Source organism: Oculina patagonica, chromosome 4 (genome assembly GCF_052425735.1).
Source record: "Oculina patagonica isolate OP01 chromosome 4, crgOcupat, whole genome shotgun sequence".
NCBI classification, from domain to species: domain Eukaryota; kingdom Metazoa; phylum Cnidaria; class Anthozoa; order Scleractinia; family Oculinidae; genus Oculina; species Oculina patagonica.
Window position 1 is genome coordinate 50,208,374 of NC_135761.1, and position 20,464 is coordinate 50,228,837.

Consider the following 20,464-nt stretch of genomic DNA (forward strand, 5'->3'; position numbering starts at 1 on the left):
TCTATTAAGGTAAAGGTTATTTATTTAGTGTCAAATACATACACAGGGAGTGGTATCCTAATCTCCCGAGCCAGAACCTCATAATAAAAATGTTTGAAAAATTAAAAACTAAGAATCAATGAAATACATTTTAAAAAGAGTTAAAAAATTTAAAGCTACAAAATGTCTGTAGTTAAAAATTTGCATTCTGGGATAATGAAGTGATCAAGTCTGTTTTATTTATAAGTACTGGCCGATTTTTCACGGTTAACATATTTAACGGTTAACGGTAAACATTTTCCAATTTTTACGCCTTGCATAAATTTTTGGCCGTTGTATGGCTAACGTTAAACCTCATCGAGACCCTCTGCATTTGCAGCCACTAAGATTTAACGTATTTCCTGTAAATGTCTTTTACAATCATTGATTAAGATGACAGGCTGGGTGCGTTTTTTGCGACTGATGGCGGCCGGTTCCAAATTTGAGAGATAATATTATGAGTACGAACCTTGAGAGAATCTACTGTTCAATAGCTGCTTTTTACTACCCTTAGGTAGCCAGGCGACCTGGGACCGAGCCCGGGTCGTTTTCTGCCTTTAGGGAGTCTTGCACCGTTCTGCCTTCAATTGTTGACAGGCCTCCTAGAGGGAGCGCGGCTTTTTAATAGAACTCGCTCGAAGGTTTTTATGATCCAATAAATCGAGGGCCCAAGAAGTCGGGGTTCCACCGTAAATAATTTTTTATTAACGGGACACTGTCACCAGTTTCACTTCAAAACTCCAAGCGTATAAAGACATATGGAAACTACGATGAGAGAACCTTAAGTTAAAAATCACCATGCAAGTGCACTGAAACAACAAACAAGTGATATTATTTCGATGCCATCAGGAACTTAAGATCACAACTTAAAAAAGTCAGGCTGATTTTTTTTTTAAGTTTTGTCCTTGTGGACTGGAAAAACACCCAGAAATTATTATGGCTACCTTCATCCTTCAACAACAATTTACTTGTCAATCTTGATATTAGGTGCATTTGGCTTCGAGAACACCTATTCGCCAATTTTAGTATTTTTTACCGAAAAGCATTAAAATCCCCATGACACTGTCCCTTTAATGCCACTGACTAAAGTCGCCTCTTAGGTCTTTTTCACAGGAGTTTCGTAGCGGACGGCACATCTTTGGGAAAAATTTCCAATGTCCTTAAGTTTCTCGCAATCTAGCGTAGTCTTTGTCACTCTTAACAACCCTTGTTTATTATCAGTTTATTATTACTCCTTAGCTTCGGTGTTTGTCTACCATTAAAACACTATATAATTTTGAGATTTCCTGTTAATTTGAAAGCGATTTTTGAACATCAAATTAATGACTTAAAATATAGCGCCATTGCTCCTTTAATTGGGGACTTAAAAAGGGTTTTGGTGTTACGCGGTTATTATTATAATTGTTATGGCGTTTTATCGTGTTAACTATCATGTTTATTAATTGCTTTGATGATCGATGTTTTGTTCAGTATTCCGCTCATATTCTGCTCGAGAATTCTTCATATTATGCCGGATAATACTCGTCAAATGTCCAAATACGCCAAATGTCCAAAAACGGCATATTCTGCCCAAATTCTGTTGACAGATTTCATCCAAGCGTACTATCGTACTCCAACTCAAATTTCCTGAAAAAATATTGTGTACTAAGAATCAATTACTTAAAATTTTAGAATTCTACGGTAGACATGAAGTGGGATCATTAATTTGGAGCCCTATAGCTATGTCAGTTGTTTTTTTTTTTCTTGCGTAAGTTTTCTCTAATAGGCCCCATATCCACAGCGGAAACAATACCTGCCAATTTTTATTTGTTTTTCTTTCGTTTCATTGAGCAGGTGTTATTTCGACAGCGGGGGAGGGGTTGAGGGTAGGAGGAGGTGCACATCTCTCGCTGTTTTGTGGCTAATTGACAAACTAGATCAAACTGCTATAGCTTACATAGCCTACCTTAGACCTTAATTCATGAAACCTATTGACATTAATGAGACGAGTCAATGACAAACCCTTCTACCACCGCCTGACTACTCATATTTAATATTTATATACTTAAAACTTATCCGCGAGTAATTGTCCTTTGTTTTGAAAGTGCATTAGAAAATGTACGTTCTTGGAAGTTGAGCTGTGCTACCAATGTCACCTATAGTCATCAATTATCCGATCTGTTATCAATTACACAAATATATTTCACAGAACCAGAAAATGACAGCACTGATAAGAGCCCTACAGATTAATAGTCCTGTAGATTAATACTCGAATTATACTATAAAGCTATTTTTGTACTATGATTTACGACAAGAAAATCAGTTTCATACTAATGGTGAGGCTGTTAATTCGTCAAGCCCTTAGAAGAAGGCCGTAGATATACTGTTAATGATTTGTCAACGAGATTTTCGTTAAGAAATCATTTTTTTTTTGCAAGAAAGACATGTAAACGAAATTTTACTTAATAAACTTTATCGAAAAGTACCGACTGCCATATTTTTTCACATTTTAGGAACGAATTTTTTGGTGTTTTTTGAAAATGGTTGTAAAAAGTGTGAAAAATAATTCTGCGGCAGTCCGGAAATCGAACGAAAGTTCGTGAAAGATAAAATAAAAATAATATTGTTATACCAAAACCGTTGTTGAAATTCAGATCATGTTACTTTAATTATTGACATTATGTTCCTTTGGTGAATCATATATTTTACAGTTATAGTGTTGTGAATTTACAAAAGTTATATGTTGTTTGCAGTAAAGCAGAACAAGTTAAACACATCTGCATTATACAAACAATTACATTATTTACACACATTTTGTTACCACATATATTAAAACGCTAGCTCTAATCTTTTCATGATGAGCTTCATGCGACTTTGAAATCGTTGACCCCTGCCGATGTTCTGCAGTTTTACTGCACAACATTAGCAGGGGGTCTAGATTTTTCGACACGTATGAATGAAATTCCTTGACGCCTCTTCGCCAGAGATGTGTTAAGGAATCAACATACTCGAATACCGATCTGTCAGCAAATGGTCAAGTAAACCAGGTTGATCGACAGAATACAGGATAAAATATACCACAGTACAGTCGAGAATGCCGGAAAACAAGGATGCAAACAGACAACATTCACCAAGGAAACTAGCGGATTTACTAAAGACGACAATAACCCAAAATTATTTGCAAAACCGACCAATTGGCCATGGGATGTAGTTCAGGAAGCATGGCGGCTTATTCGGTTACGAAACAAAAGAACTTCCGGCGCTAAATTGTGTTCTTGTAAGAACAAAATTCTCATTTAGATAAAATGTTATTCTTATCCTCAAAGAAACGGGTTTCAAAAAGCGCAACGGCATCTTAACTCGCGATAAAGTTTCAGACGCTTAAAATGTCTTACATCGCAAAACGCGGGAACAAAATAGATTTACACATGAAAATTACAAAAGCCTCAAAACAACATACTAGTATACCACTGTAGATACCGGAAGCGGCGTGACGGCTTTTTCACTCGCAAAACGTTTCTTTTGGGCTAAACACGATGAAGCTTTGCGGGACCCGGAACGTAACACTGAAATGTAACATGTTTAAATACTCAACTTAATGATTGAGATAATCAACTTGAGATAGGTTGACCGTCATTAAATAATTAGGATTCAACCAATTGCAATATTCAGCCTGGAAGGTTTTAATTTTAAATGTCTACTTTTTAAGCCTCAATTTGAGTTCCCAATGAAACACCCGGAGAATTAGAATTCCCACAGATCCACAGCCTAAAAGGCTAAGCTGCTCTGCTGCTTCACGGATAAAGCCAAACAATATTTAGTTTAAAAGATTTAAAGATTTAAATAAATGTTTTTAATTGTTTAAAGCCTGTCAATTGAAGTTCCCAATGAAACACCTGGAGAAAGAATTCTCACAGAGCCACAGCCTAAAAATTAAGGCTACGCTGCTCTGCTGCTTCAGGGAAAAAGCCAAACAAAATGTGCTATTAAAGATAATTTAAAATTAATGTTCAATGTGTTTAAGCCTAAATTTTTAGTTTTAGTTCCCAATGAAACACCTGGAGAAAGAATTCTCACAGAACAACAGCCTAAAAAGGCTAAGCTGCTCTGCTGCTTCAGGGGAAAGCCAAAAATATTTGCTGTTAAAGATTAAAATTAATGTTCAATGCGTTTAAGCCTAAATTTTTAATTTTAGTTCCCAGTGAAACACCTGGAGAAAGAATTCTCACAGAACAACAGCCTAAAAGGCTAAGCTGCTCTGCTGCTTCAGGGGAAAGCCAAAAATATTTGCTGTTAAAGATTAAAATTAATGTTCAATACGTTTAAGCCGAAATTTTTAATTTTAGTTCCCAGTGAAACACCTGGAGAAAGAATTCTCGCAGAACAACAGCCTAAAAGGCTAAGCTGCTCTGCTGCTTCAGGGATAAAGCTAAACAAAATGTGCTGTCAAAGATTAAAATTAATGTTCAATGCGTTTAAGCCTAAATGTTTAATTTTAGTTTCCAATGAAACACTTGGAGAAAGAATTCTCACAGAACAACAGCCTAAAAAGGCTAAGCTGCTCTGCTGCTTCAGGGGAAAGCCAAAAATATTTGCTGTTAAAGATTAAAAATAATGTTCAATGCAAAAACCTGCATGGAGAAAAAATTTTCACAGAGCCACAGCCTGAGGAGGCTAAGCTGACCAAACAGTATTTGGTCTTAAAGATTTAAATTTATGAGTTTAGCTTCCGTTTATAAAGTTTTAAATTTTTCAGTGTATTAAGTGGACAAAAAATGTATCAATAAATGCGAAACCTTGAAAATATACAATTTCGTAAGTTGATACATGCCAATTTTTTTCTAATAAATGTTAAGAACTGAAGCATTTAAAAAGCAATCATGAGGACTTACATTTTCCATGTCGTCGATTTCCAAACAGTCGATATCCTCATGTAGTCGTGTGAACGTTTTCATTTGCAGCGTGACTAAGAAACTGCAGCGGCCTTCGCACAAGATGGCGGGAAACTCACTTCTTACCACCATTTCATCGAAGGATGTGAATTTGTAAGTCTCGGACCGCGTGGAACTCCACTAAACCGCTTAATTTATCGCCTTTCGGATTTTCCCTCGCCGGAGGTTTGGTCAGAATACAAAAAGAACGAAAACGATGTCTCTCGCCGATCGACTTTCGCGCCATATTTACGATCGGCTAGATCGTAGATTGTTACCTCCACGAATTACATCTAATACCGGGCTCTGTGCTGGCTACGAGTTTTGAATAAGTCTGCAAGGCAACTCATTTGAAACACCACACCGATTTGTAGTCTTAGAAAGCGAAGGTTCGAACACTTTGTGACGAGATGACTCACGTACATGCCGCCATTCTATCTCACCCTTGTTTCCCGTATCATTAGTTAGATATTCACACCGCATGATCATCTTCCATAAATGTCCAGATTATCTGGTCTTTTTCATTTACTCACGCCGTGACATTTGCGACACCACAATTACCGCAAAGTACACGGTCACGACAGATCGCTAAAACCACTTAACACTACTGACCGGAAATTACAACCCATACCCTGCTGCGGATTTCAAAGTCGCAAGAAGCTCGTCATGTCGGTCCAGCCTTAAGCGTTAGATGAAATCACACATTAAAATATCTCAAATGGCTAAAGGGCTACTAACTGTTTTTGCGCGAATTGATGTCATAAAATATTAACGTGCTTAATAACAAAGGCCCTTGTTATTTGAGATGAAATTAAAATGTGATCCAGTGAAATTTGAATTTGAATACAAGAAAAAAAGATCTACCATGCTGTAAATAAACAATCCTGAAAAGGCAGTGACAGAAAAAAGTCAACATAACTTGAGTTCGCTAAATTTTTTTAATCGGTTACTAAAATTACGATATTTTTGCTTCGGTAAACATTATCCTTCGCCAAAGCGCATCATAACATCTTGGCGTGAGGTCGAATTCACATGGAAACTCAATTTTTTTGCCAGAAACGCAAAATAATTTTTGAGTATGATACCAAAGCCATGTGATGGTGATATTTTTCTTTTTGGCCCCCTATTTGTTTTCTTTTTCCAAAGAAAGTGAGTTTGACGGCCACGAACTGGTTGTTGCAAGATGCATGTCTAACGCGAATATTCTAATCAAACTTCATTATGTCAAAGCATTTTCTGCCCTCAACATCTCGCATATTTTGCATATATTTGTACGTTAGAATTACAGCGCGTGAGAGATCCCCCGCTTTTCACAATTATATACTGCGAATTCCTGAGTATTTAAAAACACTTTTGCAACTATTTCAATAAATACTTGTGTATTATTTGTGCTCGCATTGGAAATTGTTTTTTTTTTTTTCTGTGCTTCAATCTTTGTCAGTCAGGGCCACTGACAGGTCGTATTTTACTTTTTATTTACATTAAAATTCATGCCATAATTTTCACCTACACGTAATTACATATAGTGAATCGGAAATGAGATGAAGTTTGTGTTTTTGCCGAGGAGTAGAGTTTTAATTTACAGTTATTGGTGAAAACAACAAGAAATACTTTTGACACCACATTATTTTTGGACGCGGTTTTGTAATGGCTTTTCGAAGCATTTATCTAGTCTTTGTCTTGCTGGGAATTCAGCGAAAAACTATCACTGCTGCAACAGGACGCGCCGATCACGAAACTATAAACATCGGAATATTTTTCAACGCTTCCGATGGCTTCTTGTGTAGTATTGTACAAAACGCAGAAGACGTGTTTCTTGTTAGCCAACAAGCAAATAACCCACAGGGCAAAAGTTCAAAGTTGTATGTTACTCCATGGAAAATAGACGCGACCAGCATTGGGCATAACCAGATTGGTTTAAATGGATCTTTATTTGACATCGGGAATATCTCATCACAAATTAAAGGTGCCATTTTTGTGGATATCAACAGCGATTCTTTATTCCTCTCGTCATTTTTGGAACGATCAGGTATTCCAACAATTGGAATCTTTCAAAGCAGCGAACAGCTAAGAACGCAGGTACGTTGAATAATTTAGAAACATGTTTTGTAATGGATACAGAAACTAAACATAACTATTGAGCCATTGGCCTTGCATATAACCTTTTTTCGCGTTGAATAAGTTCTAAATCTATAAAAATACGACAGTTACGTTAATGGATATTTATTTTATATCGTTTGATATTTATAAACAGGGAATTGTTTTATATATCAGATGCTTTTTAGATGGGATTAAATTTTCCGAAGTTTCAGGAATAATTCTTGTGCGTAAAACACTGATCAAAGCTAAAAACCGGTAACTACGCGATGAGCTTAAATTAAAATTTCCATGATGTTTCTCTCAGTAAACACAACGCGGTTGGTCTGCGAAAGAGAAAAGTTCCTTCTTTTCCTTAATTTATGAGGTGATTCCTCTCTACAGTAAAAAATCGACTTCCACTTTTAACCCTGGTTAAGACATACGGGCTTAGATTGTCAAGCAGTAAAATTGCAAAGTGTATGTCGCAAATTTTATATCCAGATGCTTTTTTAATATCCCATTTTATTTTATTATTTTAAGGAAGACTATACGTACAACTAGGTCAAAAATCTGGCCTGTAAGAATTATGTCATAAAAATTGCTTTTTTTGCGAAATCATTCAATTATGTTTTGTTGTGTTATAAAAGATGGTATTTCTTGATTATTTTGTTTTTACTCTTATCTTGACGATGGCTTTGCCTATTACTTAGCCATTGATTAGTACCTTTAATTCGCCTTTAAGGCGTTGATTTACACAAATTATTAGACAAATAAAGTTTTTTATCGTTTTGTTCATTTCCAACTATGGTAAATAGCTATTTTTAGGTGAATTTAAATTCAAAAAATATATCGTTTAGTTTTTCATAGTACGCTCTATCAAAATACCGGCTTATCACGCCAACATTTTTAACTCGAAACACACATTTAATTAGATCTAAATATGTAAATCTGTTTTTATGCCGCGGACTTAATATTTCCTGCTTCCAAGCGAATTATATACTCAGAAATCACACTTTTCGGCTTGCATAAAATAGCAATGGGACCATTAAAAACAGGTTTTCACATATCTCACTTTGCCTTTGAGAGTTTTTGTTTTATTGTCCGTTTTACAATCGACCGTAATTACACATTGTGGCATGACACCTCCTTTAGGTTGCAAGGTAACAAAGAGATGTGTACGATTCGAGTTAAAAATGTACGCTGAGGGAAAAGTAGCTGCCGGCATTTTCTTTTTCTTTTATTGCTTTTGGGACCAAGTAGCTAGATACACATGTAATTTCTGAAGAAAGAGTGACGACTGACGACAGGATGGAGAGCCTCCAGGGTTGTTATTGGATGCCCATGGAATATTAATTGGGTGTTATGTTTGACGAGATAGTCGCGGTCATTGGTCGCTCTCGGTTGGTCGGTCTGACAAAGTAAAAGAATTCTAACATTTTCACGAGTTTTTGCTCTGAAAGCAGACAATGAACTTATACAGGCATACAATCTTATTATATTTTAGTTTCTCAATAATTTCAAATTTTTTTTTACATCATTCGCCAGGAGAGTCCTGCAGATTTCACCAGAGTCGCTCAGCCATCGATCATATATTACACGCAGGTCATTTGGGAACTCATGAAAAAGATAGAACGGCGCAGCCTCAGCTTGGTATTATCCGCTGACTCCGACGGAGAAGCGCTTGCCGACTCTATGACACAGGTGGCAAAAGATGAGAAATGGGTTATTAACAAGATATTCTGGCTTGTCGGGAAAGGCATGCTATCACAAGAAAACGAGATAGAGTCTATTATAGCAGAACAAAGCGATGTTGTCGTTATACACAGCAGAGATACAGACAATGAACCTTTGTTTCGAGCGATAAGAAATTCCAACACTTCAGACTCTATTTGGATTTTGACGGACATAACAGAATGCGGGATATCAGATCTTGATATCATTCCAGCTGGCTTTATTGAAATAAGCCCCAAAAAGAGAGAAGCGAATCTTGATCACAGTCTGTATTCAGATGCTATTTATGATGCCCTTCTTATATTTCAGACTGCCTTTGATACGGCGTATGGAAAAACTCGATATCTGACCTCCAAGGAGGACACTTGCTTCGGAGAAAATAAAGCCTCGAGGAATGTACAGGATCTAGTCAAAATGTAGGTGGTATTTTCACTTATACTAATTATACACAGTATTTATATAGCGCATTTCTAGACGCTCGATGAGTTTTACAACACTTTGCGGGGGACTTTGACCAGACTGCATTAAGCAACTTACAAAGTAAGCGGAAATTTTTGCTGATGCCCCAAAGGCAATTTTGGGACAAGGCCAGACCACAAAATAGGGAACTCAATGTCCAACTCTTTTAGATGAGTGTGTGGGTTCTTTTACGACGTCCCCTAACCTTGACATTGATCGTTAATTATTGTTTGTCACGCGGGTGTTTGGATACCAGCTGGATGAACGTTTAATCAATTCGATCACCTTTCAGCAAGCTGCACGTTTCTCAGGGCTCCCGCTTCCAGACAAGCACAATCGTTATGAATAAATATTATCAATGGGCATTAGTTATTACTCGTCAAAGACAGCTGAGGAGAGCCTTCCGATAACTCAAACAAGCCAATCAAAATGCTTTATTACCGGCCCATTATTTTCCAAGTATTCAGGTAAATAATAATTTTCGGGAAGTCGAATAATAAATCTCGGGACCGTATTGGCAGGATAATGGCCCCTGGTCTTTTCTTATGGCTCTTCTGATTGGTCGCTATTCAATTTTGAATTTTCGCAACTAAAACCCAATCAGGGACAATTCAAGGATCGTAATAGAGCCGCGCAATCAGCATGGAATTTTCGGATCGAACCTCTAAATTAAGTACGCTACAGGAGACGCCTGCTTACATTTACTATGCCCAAGTGAACCCTTCATTTTATTTACATATTATCGCATTATTTACAATAAAGAGGCTCTGTTGGGCGCGCGTGCGGGGGAGGGAGAAGGGTTACGTTATTCTTTATCCCAATGATTTTTTGGGAGGGTGGGGGAGGGGGGTATTTCTTATGCCAAAAATTATCAATATAAAGATGGCTACGGTTGAACGAAAATTGAAGAAGACTAAAATAGATTACGATATGGTTTTCGAACTAATGTTAGGCTGAACAGTTTTCGAAGTGAATACCGTTTAACGCAGGAAAGGCATATTTGTTTCAATGAAGCTATGGTTTTGTCGTTAGATCCACTGTAGGGAGTACTTGGAAAAACTTATCAAAATAGATAAAACTCAGCCGTGACACGGTCCCTTTAACCTCGTGTTCTTATTTTTTATTCTATTTTATTTATTACATGTATTTTTTTTTGCATATTAGATACATTAAAGAGACTTTCATTGAAGGAAGACGCTCTTTGTTTGAGAAACCTTCTCTCTATGAGAAATCCGAGAAAACTTTTGAAATATGGAACCTTCGACTTGATAAATATGGTGCCAAACACTGGACCTTAGTGGGACTAAGTACACCAACAGGTTTCGCTCTGGACACCTTCGTGGGCCCTAAAGGAAGCGCCATCACAGCGCCCACTGTACCGGTTACGCACACCTTGCGTGTACCCATAAACGAGTACTATCCTTGGGTTCAAATTGAGGACCCGAGAATGGACACCAAAGGAACGTATTACTGCCTCGGAAGAAGCCAATTGTGCTACAGGTATCATAACTCAACTCGTAACATCAAGACCACGCTTTGCTGTTTTGGCGTCTCTATTGATTTGCTGGGCATGATGCAGAACGAGCTCGGGTTTAACAGTGAGATCTACTTTACGCCTGACGGCAACTACGGGGACTTTGATAGCGAGAAAAAGGCGTGGAACGGAATTGTTCAAGAAGTGTTATCTGGAAGCGCGGACTTTGCCATTGACATCTCGATGAATGCCATCAGGCAAGAGTACCTTGATTTTGCTCATCCGTTTATTCACCTGGCTTTAAACATATTGGTTTTGAAGGATCTAGAAGTTAATGAAGGTGGGAAAGATTGCCATGAATAGCTTCTTTAGACCTTACAGTGTACAATACTATGTCCATATCGTGGAATGTATATGAAATGGGTAAAAAGGAGAAAGTAAATGGCGAAAACAATTTACGAAATAAGACTAAGAATAAGAAGAATAAGAACTTTAATAGTAAACTCTCCCACAGGGCTTTTCAGTTACTATTTACTTCATGTTCGGCTCAATTCGATTGCCATCTTAATTTATAATTACCTTAAAACAAAAGAAATTTAAATAATAAGTTCCACCATACTCCCTGTTCAATATCGTTGACACGATTTGCTCTTTATCTGGAAATTTACGATAGACAGTTACGTTTTATACAACTCTTGGCAGTTGTCCTAAAAAAAAATTTCGACCCTTGAATGAATGAGTCGCTATTACCAGCAACTGACCAACTTGGGTCGCTACACAACGGAATCTTTCTTTTAATAATGTTATCGTTAAAAAGTAAATCGACCTAATTTTTCCATAGTCTAGACTCTTGTATACCTTGTACATGACGTTACATTACCCTACGCTCCAGTTGTTAAGCCTCGGATCGACGTTCAAGGGGAGTTGATGGCAAAATCATAATTACTAGCAAGTCTAAGAAGCCAGAAAGCGTCATTTTAAACTTTTTTTATTTTTTCCAGTTTTTGAAACAGAGTTGTACGATTTGTTTGTTTTTACATTCCATAGGCATTCTTGCTTGATTTTGCACCAATTTTCATTTTTTTCTGACTTTCTATGAATATGGTGAGATCCAAGATGGCGGATCTAAGATGGCGGCTTAAATAACGTCACGCGACGTCATATGACGCTAGAGCCAACAAAAATTAATTTTGCTATCTTGTACAGTTAGCTACAGGCTTTCTATTCCATGCAAAATAATCTCGCTGTGCCTTAAAGAACAAAAACCCTGTTCCATCTACTCCCCCCTCTAGACGATTTGTGATCCGAGGGTTAATAAAAGGGTCGAAACCACGTCAAAATGTGGCACACAAACTGTTGGAAAAGATAACAAATGTGGTATTAAAAACAAATTATCTTTTTTTGCAGAAATTCAATGGAACTCATGGCTTGAGCCGTTTCAGTATCAACTCTGGTTCTTCATTCTTGGATTCATTAATGTCATTTTGGTTGTGATCTGGTGGATTGACAGGAAAAGTCCTTTTGGTCACTTTAGAGAACTGGACAGCGGAGATGACGGCTTTACGCTATTAGGTATTTGTGTTTGTAAAATTCATTAAATATTTATGCGGGTGCAAACCAATCCCAGTACCATATTCAGATCACATGTACACAACTGTAAACCCCAATACAAATCAAACAATAGAATTAACTTTTGATACAAACTCCTGCTCAGCTAATTAGTATTCATTAACTTTTGATACAGATCTGTACTGATTCACATAACAATACTTTGCATTCAATTTATTTTTTCATTTCACAAGTAGAATAAAATATTCGCGTCCGATCTGTATGGAAGTTTACAATGGCTCGCCTATCGGCTCGCCATTGTAAACGCCCATACAGATCTACCGCTCATATTTTATCTACTACTTCTAAATTGTCAGAAAATGAGTATTTTATTATGCAAGTTTAAAACTTTTTAACCTTATAATCATTTACAAGTGATTTCTTAAGAACTACGAAGTGAAACCAGATCGAATCAACTTCATGTTGTGTTCAATTTTTGTGACCGTTATATTGGTGCCCCAAAGAAGTCAAATGACGACACTAATATGGCGGCTACATATTTAATAATAATACTGTAATTTTCCCAAGACTATCTTGTCAAAAACTTGGTTATTAAAAAAGCGGTGAAGTAATAATAATAATAATAATAATAATAATAATAATAATAATAATAATAATAATAATAATAATAATAATAACGGTTTATTGGTAACATTTCTACAGAGTAGCTCTACATTTACCAATTAACTTAACCCTAACCTAACAAATAAAATGATATTTACAATTAAAATTCTATAATTATCATTAAATTACTGTGTACAACTATGCTATATTATACTATATACGTTTATGCGTTTAAAAAATTACTATACGATTAAGTAAGTTGGATAAACTTTTCATTCTGCCTGCTCTAAAGCCTAGTTTTCTGATACTGTTCTTACCTGATCATCAGATTCCATGACTTATGTATGGGGCGTGGCATTTGGAAAAGACATTGGAGCCGAGAAGACACCTCATAGCAGCAGTGCACGATGTGTCTCCACATTTTACGCCTTCTTTGCCTTGGTTGTTGTTAATACTTACTGTGCAAACTTGATGGCCTTTTTAGTTCAAGACAATTTTGATCTTCCTATCAATGGGATTAGGGACGATAAGGTAATGGACGATTTGTTGAAAATCAACAGTTAACCAGAGAAATCATTTGGCAGGATACGGCGAAAACCACGATGCTGGAAAAATTGTTTGTTATAACGGGGGTTTGTTATACAATAGGCCATTAACACTATCTGGTCATATGGTACGAAATCAGTCATGCTGGGATACAAAACACGAAATGGGACGTTTAGAACAAAATGACTCGCACCTTTTGCAAAGGTGTCCTCTTATGGCAGGTTAAAAAAATAGAGTTTGCATAGTCGTGCTGGTACCAGGCGCTACGGAAGTGCAGTACTCTCGCAAGAGGTGTCCGTCAGCGCGCGACGGAAGAACTGTATTTTTAAATGAATTTGCTAACAGTACACTACTTACAATACTAAGACTGAATACAATTCATTACATACACTACTTATGATACTTTCACAGCTACTTATACAAATATAAATACCTTTTTTTGCCTTTTGCTACAGATTCGACACCCGTCCCTCGTTCCTCCCAAAGGTTTTAAACTTGGAATACAGCAAGATTCTCAAGAGGAGAGCTACTTCAAATTTCACAGCGAGGACATATTTCGCGAGATTTACCACGTCAACCTGAAGGTCAACTTTGTAAAGAATTTTGCGGATGGTCTTGAAAAGCTGAAAAACAGGTCAGGAAAATAGCTGAGATATTCTTTACGTGTGATTGAAAAAAAGGCGTACATTGTTCAAATGAGCTATCCTTTATCAGAAAAATAAATCAACTCACTTGGGATTTTGTGAATTACAGACACTGTTAGTGGGTCTGGACGGCGTTTCCCTGATAACTGAAGACTTGTCAAAAATACACAAATTTAACTGTCACCTGAAATAGTAATACATACGCGTCAAATATTTTCTTTTTGCGCGCGCGAATGAAAAATGTTCTCTTGACCCAGCCTAGTCCCCAGGCGTTCTCTCTTGTCCTGTAATCCGCGCGAAGTCTGGGACTGGAGCGGGTGAGTCTCTCTCGGTGACGTCATTGCTCACAATAGTGTCCAGGTTTGACCGAGCCGAGAACGCCAAGGAACTAAGCTGCTCGCTCCATGGAATGGCTGATAAAACCCGAGCCGTGGGCGATTGTTCTGTTTGCACCGAAGCGTAGCCAAGGGTTCCATCAGCCATTCGAGGGAGCGAAATAACGTATCTATGATCTTTATCAGAGTATATAGACATGGAAAAGAATGTTTTGTTCCTTATATATGTCAGTTTCTGTCTTTTGTAGGGAAATCAACGGACTTGTCGGGGATTACCTATCACTCAGCCAAGTTGCTAACAATGACGAGAACTGTGAATACAGCCTTGCTGGACCAAACTTCTTCAATTTTGGACTGGGACTCGCGATGCGTAAAGGGTCGCCATGGTTACATGATGTCAATCAAGCAGTGTTAAAGCATCAAGAGAACGGGTCGATACAAACCATAGAGAGTCGATGGTTCAACAAAAAGAACTGCAATTTAAAACCATTCAGCCGCCTCGCGATCATCAACTTCAGCGGTTTGTTTATGACTTTGGTCATTGTCATTTCATTTTGCCTGTTTGCAGTTTTTGTGGAATTTTGTATCGTGCTTTTGATGATAAAATTCGGCGAACAGCTCGGGGCTTTTGGAAAATTCGTCAAACGATTTGTTTTCAACGTCAACAAAGGAGAAGAAGACCAACTTAATATGCAGTATTCATTTCTGCTGAGACGGCAGCGAAATGCAAGCTGGGATGTCGTTGCGGCCCGCACGGAAACCACGGAGTTTGAGGAGCTTGGTTTCCATAACAACGCATACTCTTTGACCCAGGAACAGTCAACAGCTCTTGGACAAAGAAACCGGAACGGGACCGTTCACTATGGGTTACATGAAAACGGTGATGCGATAATGAATGGAACCGCAGACATTACAGACTACGGGCACACGAATGGTAGAACTAAGAGTTGGAAGCAAAATGGGATGGTCACAAAACTCTGATTAAAAAAAATATATATTTTAATAGGAAAATAGAACGCTCCTTGCATATGTTATGTAAGATACCCTAAAGGAGCTATACCATGATATTTTAGGTCACCTTTCTGATTAATTTCAAATCGAAAAAAATTAAAATAATAGGTTCGCTAACGTTGAAAAACACTGAAAAAGTAAGAGATACTCGAAAATAAACAAGGGTGATTTCGACTGACGAAGATTAAGACAGATTATGAACGACAAACTTGACAATTTTTTCAAGATGCGTTGTTCGTGACGTAGATCAACAAAGCGAAAGTAAGGAACTGTGACGTCTTCAACAGAGACACGAAATTTAAAGTTGAAAATGTCCTGTACTGCATGTCAACGCAAAACTAAAGGAGGCAGAACCACTGGGGTGAGAACAATTATACACTAAAACAGTTTCGATATAAATATTTATAAAGTGACTCCAGCGTCTAATTTTAAACGAAATTTATATATACATTCCGTCCAGATGTATAATTGTACCTACAAACTCTATCTTGCTTGACTTTTTTTAAAAGTCTTTTAGTAATTTAATTGTGATTTCTTGTATTTAGGCTATATTATTTTCTATATATTTTTATACTTTATAACATTTTTCATATTTTCTCTGTTAGATGTCTAGTTCACCCTTTTAAAATAAAGCTTTTAACTGACTTCACTTTCGCTGCCTTTGAGGTTTGTAATAGAATGACGAGAAAACGCTATTGAAAGGGCAGTGGTAAACCCAGGCGGATACTTTTTAATGACTCTCTAAATTGAGCATTTAAAAGCAGCAGTTTTGGGGGAGCTGTGCGCACGCAGGGCATTCTCGTCTCCAGAGCTACTCGTTTTTCTTAGGTCGTTACGTCACCAAAAGAAACAAGAGCTCTGGGAACGAATATACTGTGGAGGGTAAACAGAAGTCGCTTCGTCCCTTACTGCCGGTCACTTGCACTTTCTGTGTGCGGAAACGACGCCGGTTTACGAAGGCAGCTTGACCCTTTCGTTTTACTAAAATCTACTGACAAACTGCGAGGAATTTCTTTTGTAATGAGTCTAGCAGTGAGCAAGGAGACGAAATGTTTCAAAGGTTGTAGCAAAAGGGAAATAATTAGACGCTGATTGTTACTAAAAAAGAGCAAGTTATGTGAACATGTTTATAACTAGTGAAGAAATTATTCAACATGACACGAGCGTAGGACAAAGAAAAAATCTGAGTCCCCGACGGGAATCGAACCCATGGCCTCCCAGAATACCGGTTGGGCGCTCTTACCAACTGAGCTACGAGAGACTCGTTGTTGAGCTGGGCCATTTACTAGGTTGATATGTGACACGCGTCCTGCATAATGTTTATAACTAGTTTCTTTTTATGTCATTTTATACATGAACAGTCAACTCTGATGGGAACTTCAAGTATCTTTTTAATGACAATGATAGCTACCTTATGTTGCACTGTTCTTCATTGGTGATATTAAATTATTCTCCATATGTTTAAGTGCTTATAAACACAACAAAACATACACATTCAGCGAACGCAACATAGTATACAGAAATGTACCACCTATTATTTAGCGTTTTCCGGTATCAATTAAAGGGGCTAGATAACGTAACTAACTAGTCATCGATTGAATTGACTTAAAATCACAATAACGGCGAAACGCCGTAGAAGAACTGGAAAGAAACTGAAAAACCAAGAAGGTTCATAGTTCGACAAAAAAAGGAACATTAAAACGGATTACATTTAAGTAGACAAGTAAAAATAAACGATAATAACGAACGACGTTTCGGAGTCGTCATGACACCATTTTCAAGTTCAAAAATGAAAAGAATAAACTGTCAGAAAAAGTTCGCTTAAGATTAACATAAATGTCCAATCAGACTCAATCCGAGCCAAACTATTTGCGTGACATTGCATATTTTATAGGCGGCCGTTACCACCAAAAATGGTATAGCATATCACAAAATGGTTTGGTTTAGTTTCGAGCAGCTTAGCGATGGTTCAGCGTGACATCGAATGGTCTGGCGCCGAAACCACCAAAAATACAAACTGCAAGTTGAACAGCCAAACGTGAATTGGAACAGCGATCTGCGGGGGGGCATGACGTCAATGAATGTGAAAATTGGCGCCAAACCATCACAGTGAGACGCGAGTGTACCACTTAGTCAATGTGTGAACGTCGCCATTCAGTGATATTTCGGTAAGTTTTTTCCTCTTGTTGCTCCACTGACATTGTATTTGTTTCGTCATTGTTCATTATCAATGATACCCGAAACAATTTTCGGGGCTTCGAGTTATCGGGGTTGACTGAATATTCAATTTTCCATGTTGATAATTGTTTTTTTTTTTACTGATTTTAAGCATTTTAGTGTACAGTACAGTGCAAATAAAATTTATTTCCTAAGAAACTGTCACACGATCAAACATTTTTATGTAAAGAGTGGAACATGACTGTCAAATACGAATATCTGTTCGTTGTTCAATTAAAATTAAATCTGCTGCAGTGTTTGTTTTAGTGTTTAAATCTAAATACAAGACAAAAAGAGCTGGTAGAATATTTCAATGGGCATCAGTGGCGAGTTGCAAGAATCAGAATTCGAGTAATCTGGGTAAATTTGACCAAGATAAACAAAAGTTTATAGTTCGAGTTAGCGGGGTTGTTCGAGTCAGATCCGAGTTCGAGTTCGAGTTCGGGTTCTACTGTAGTTTATAATTTATTTCGATGGTGCACGAGTCAGACACTTTGACCAAAGCTAGCCTGCGTAGCTGGCGGTATTGTTGGGTTTAATTCCAGCTTCTCCTCCCCAAGCCACTCGCGGCTGCGCCGCTCGTTGTCGCGGCTTCGCCGCTTGCTGTTGGGCACTTAAAAATCCAAAAATACCGCCAGCTACGCAGGCTAACCAAAGCAATTTTTACACTTAATGTTCATTTGTAGAGCTCTTTTTCCATTGTAAACCGAGCTTATTTTCATGAATTTAAACTTTGATGGCTCTTTATTTCAGAAGTCTTTGAGTAATCAGCGGCAGAGAAGACCATGGTGAGCAACCTGATATCTGTTATCTTGTCATTTGTCACGCAAAGCATATGATGTGACCGCTCGATACGGATTTGAGAGAAGGGTAGCCAGGATAGGAATAGCTTTCTATGTTCATTTTTAAAATCAGATTTACATCATTGTTTCCTTTTTTTGTACAATATTTAATCTGTGTTGTCGTGTAAAAAAATCTGAAATTTCAAACTTGGGCTTTCCTCGTCGACGACCCTCTTGGCGCGCGACGGGAGCTTGATAGGATGTAAACGGTGATTGTTCCGTGGACCTTGCACTGCAACGCTGGCGTGCTTGATTCATGAGGTCAATGACCTCCAACGAAATGCCGCCATTAAGAAGGGCAGTCTCACACAGAACTTCTAACCTCAAAGCGGCTGATGACAATGTATCGCGTCCACTGTCCCTACTTTGAATGTCTTCAACGACTTCATTAATGGCCACTACAAGCTGTCGGCCAAAATCCATGGCCTAGAAATTAAAATAAAAGGTCGATATATTGAATTGAAAATGTAGAAGAAAAAAATAGCTCGTGGTCTTGAATCTGTAGGGAGTCTATAAAAGTTGCGTTAAATTTATGCGAGGCATTTACAAAACTGATATTTTAAAGTCTCGATTGTGATTCAGGTGAATCAAGAAACTTTATTAGGTACGTGTACCATTTTTGACATTTTTTATACCGTGCCAAACTTTCTCTGTCGTGTAAATGGGCCTTAAGCGATTTCCCACGCAGCCGAAAGGATGCTGTACTAAAATTCAGTGCACACTCCAGCATTTAGCCGTTGAATAGTTAAATAAATCAGTATGTTTTTAGCATGTTAGTTACGCATTTTTTCACTAAGTAAGTCAAATCGAAGTTCTGCGAGTCAAACAAAGCACGAAATGAACGTACTCATAAAAGAGGCTATTGTGAAGGGCGACCAGGAGTGCCCATTCTGGTGGAATTTAAATCGCCTTTTCATGATTATACAAAATAAAAAGAGCTAGCAACGTCCAAGAGTGTTGTAATTTTGATAGAGTTCCCGGTAGAGTTGGATACCAGTGAAAGCTCCTGCGAACCTTTGATAGTTAAGCCCGGAGTGAAGTCAGTCTATACGTGGAAAAGGGGGAAATGGCCGGGTCTCTTCTTAATTGAAGAAGTCGGTAATTTCAGAAAACGTTGTTTAACGAATTCGTGTCTGTTCACATCAGAGATTTTGGAGGGCTATTTAGAGGGTATTGTCCACAAATCACGGGTTTCAACTGATTAAACATTTCGAAGAGAGTTTTGAACACACTTTCAATCAAGTGTTTCGGAATTTTTACACATTTAGAGGAAAAGCAGCAATTGCACAACAGATCACTTTTTGTGAAGAGGAAAAAATACAATAGGTTAGACTCAATTGCCAAGAGCCTAGCGCAAACGTATCTGAAATCATTATTAAACGATTGCAATTGACAATCGATATAATCGATAAAAATCGATGACAATTGATAAAAATCGATGAAAATCGATACTCACAACTCTTTGGTTCATCGATTTTCATCGATTTCCGATATCAATCGATTAATTGCTATCGATTATTATCGATTACAATCGATTTTATCGATTATCGAATTTCATCGATTGGGGACGCCGGGCTGACTCATGCGTCGCCGAAATATAAACTATAACAAGCTGGCGACCGGCAAACCGTGCCATTTCAGGTATCATTATCATGAACGACTACGAAAAAATATAATATCAGCAAGGCAACAAGAAGAAAAAAACTTACCGAAATATCACTGAATGGCGACGTTCACACATTGACTAAGTGGTACACTCGCGTCTCACTGTGATGGTTTGGCGCCAATTTTCACATTCATTGACGTCATGCCCCCCCGCAGATCGCTGTTCCAATTCACGTTTGGCTGTTCAACTTGCAGTTTGTATTTTTGGTGGTTTCGGCGCCAGACCATTCGATGTCACGCTGAACCATGCAACTCATTGACGCTAGACTATTTGGTGAAAAGCTGTTCCAATAATGCATCGCTAAGCTGCTCGAAACTAAACCAAACCATTTTGTGATATGCTATACCATTTAACGCAAGG

At 37.7% G+C, this 20,464-nt stretch overlaps 1 protein-coding gene across 1 annotated transcript; it reads left to right on the top strand.

The window, feature by feature from the left end:
• Nucleotides 1-6,486: 6,486 nt before the first annotated feature.
• On the top strand, nucleotides 6,487-16,011 carry LOC144650418 (glutamate [NMDA] receptor subunit 1-like). Its single transcript, XM_078510089.1, has 7 exons — nucleotides 6,487-7,007; nucleotides 8,553-9,154; nucleotides 10,362-11,011; nucleotides 12,079-12,243; nucleotides 13,172-13,374; nucleotides 13,845-14,023; nucleotides 14,617-16,011. The coding sequence occupies exons 1-7, from the start codon at nucleotides 6,576-6,578 to the stop codon at nucleotides 15,347-15,349; spliced, it is 2,964 nt and encodes a 987-aa protein (XP_078366215.1). The 5' UTR covers nucleotides 6,487-6,575; the 3' UTR covers nucleotides 15,350-16,011.
• Nucleotides 16,012-20,464: the final 4,453 nt, after the last annotated feature.

Coding starts and splice junctions, on each gene's coding strand:
- LOC144650418 (XM_078510089.1), top strand. CDS start 6,576: ATGGCTTTTCGAAGCATTTATCTAGTCTTTGTCTTGCTGGGAATTCAG. Junction 12,244..13,171: donor TGACGGCTTTACGCTATTAG/GTATTTGTGTTT, acceptor CCTGATCATCAG/ATTCCATGACTTATGTATGG. Junction 14,024..14,616: donor CTTGAAAAGCTGAAAAACAG/GTCAGGAAAATA, acceptor TGTCTTTTGTAG/GGAAATCAACGGACTTGTCG.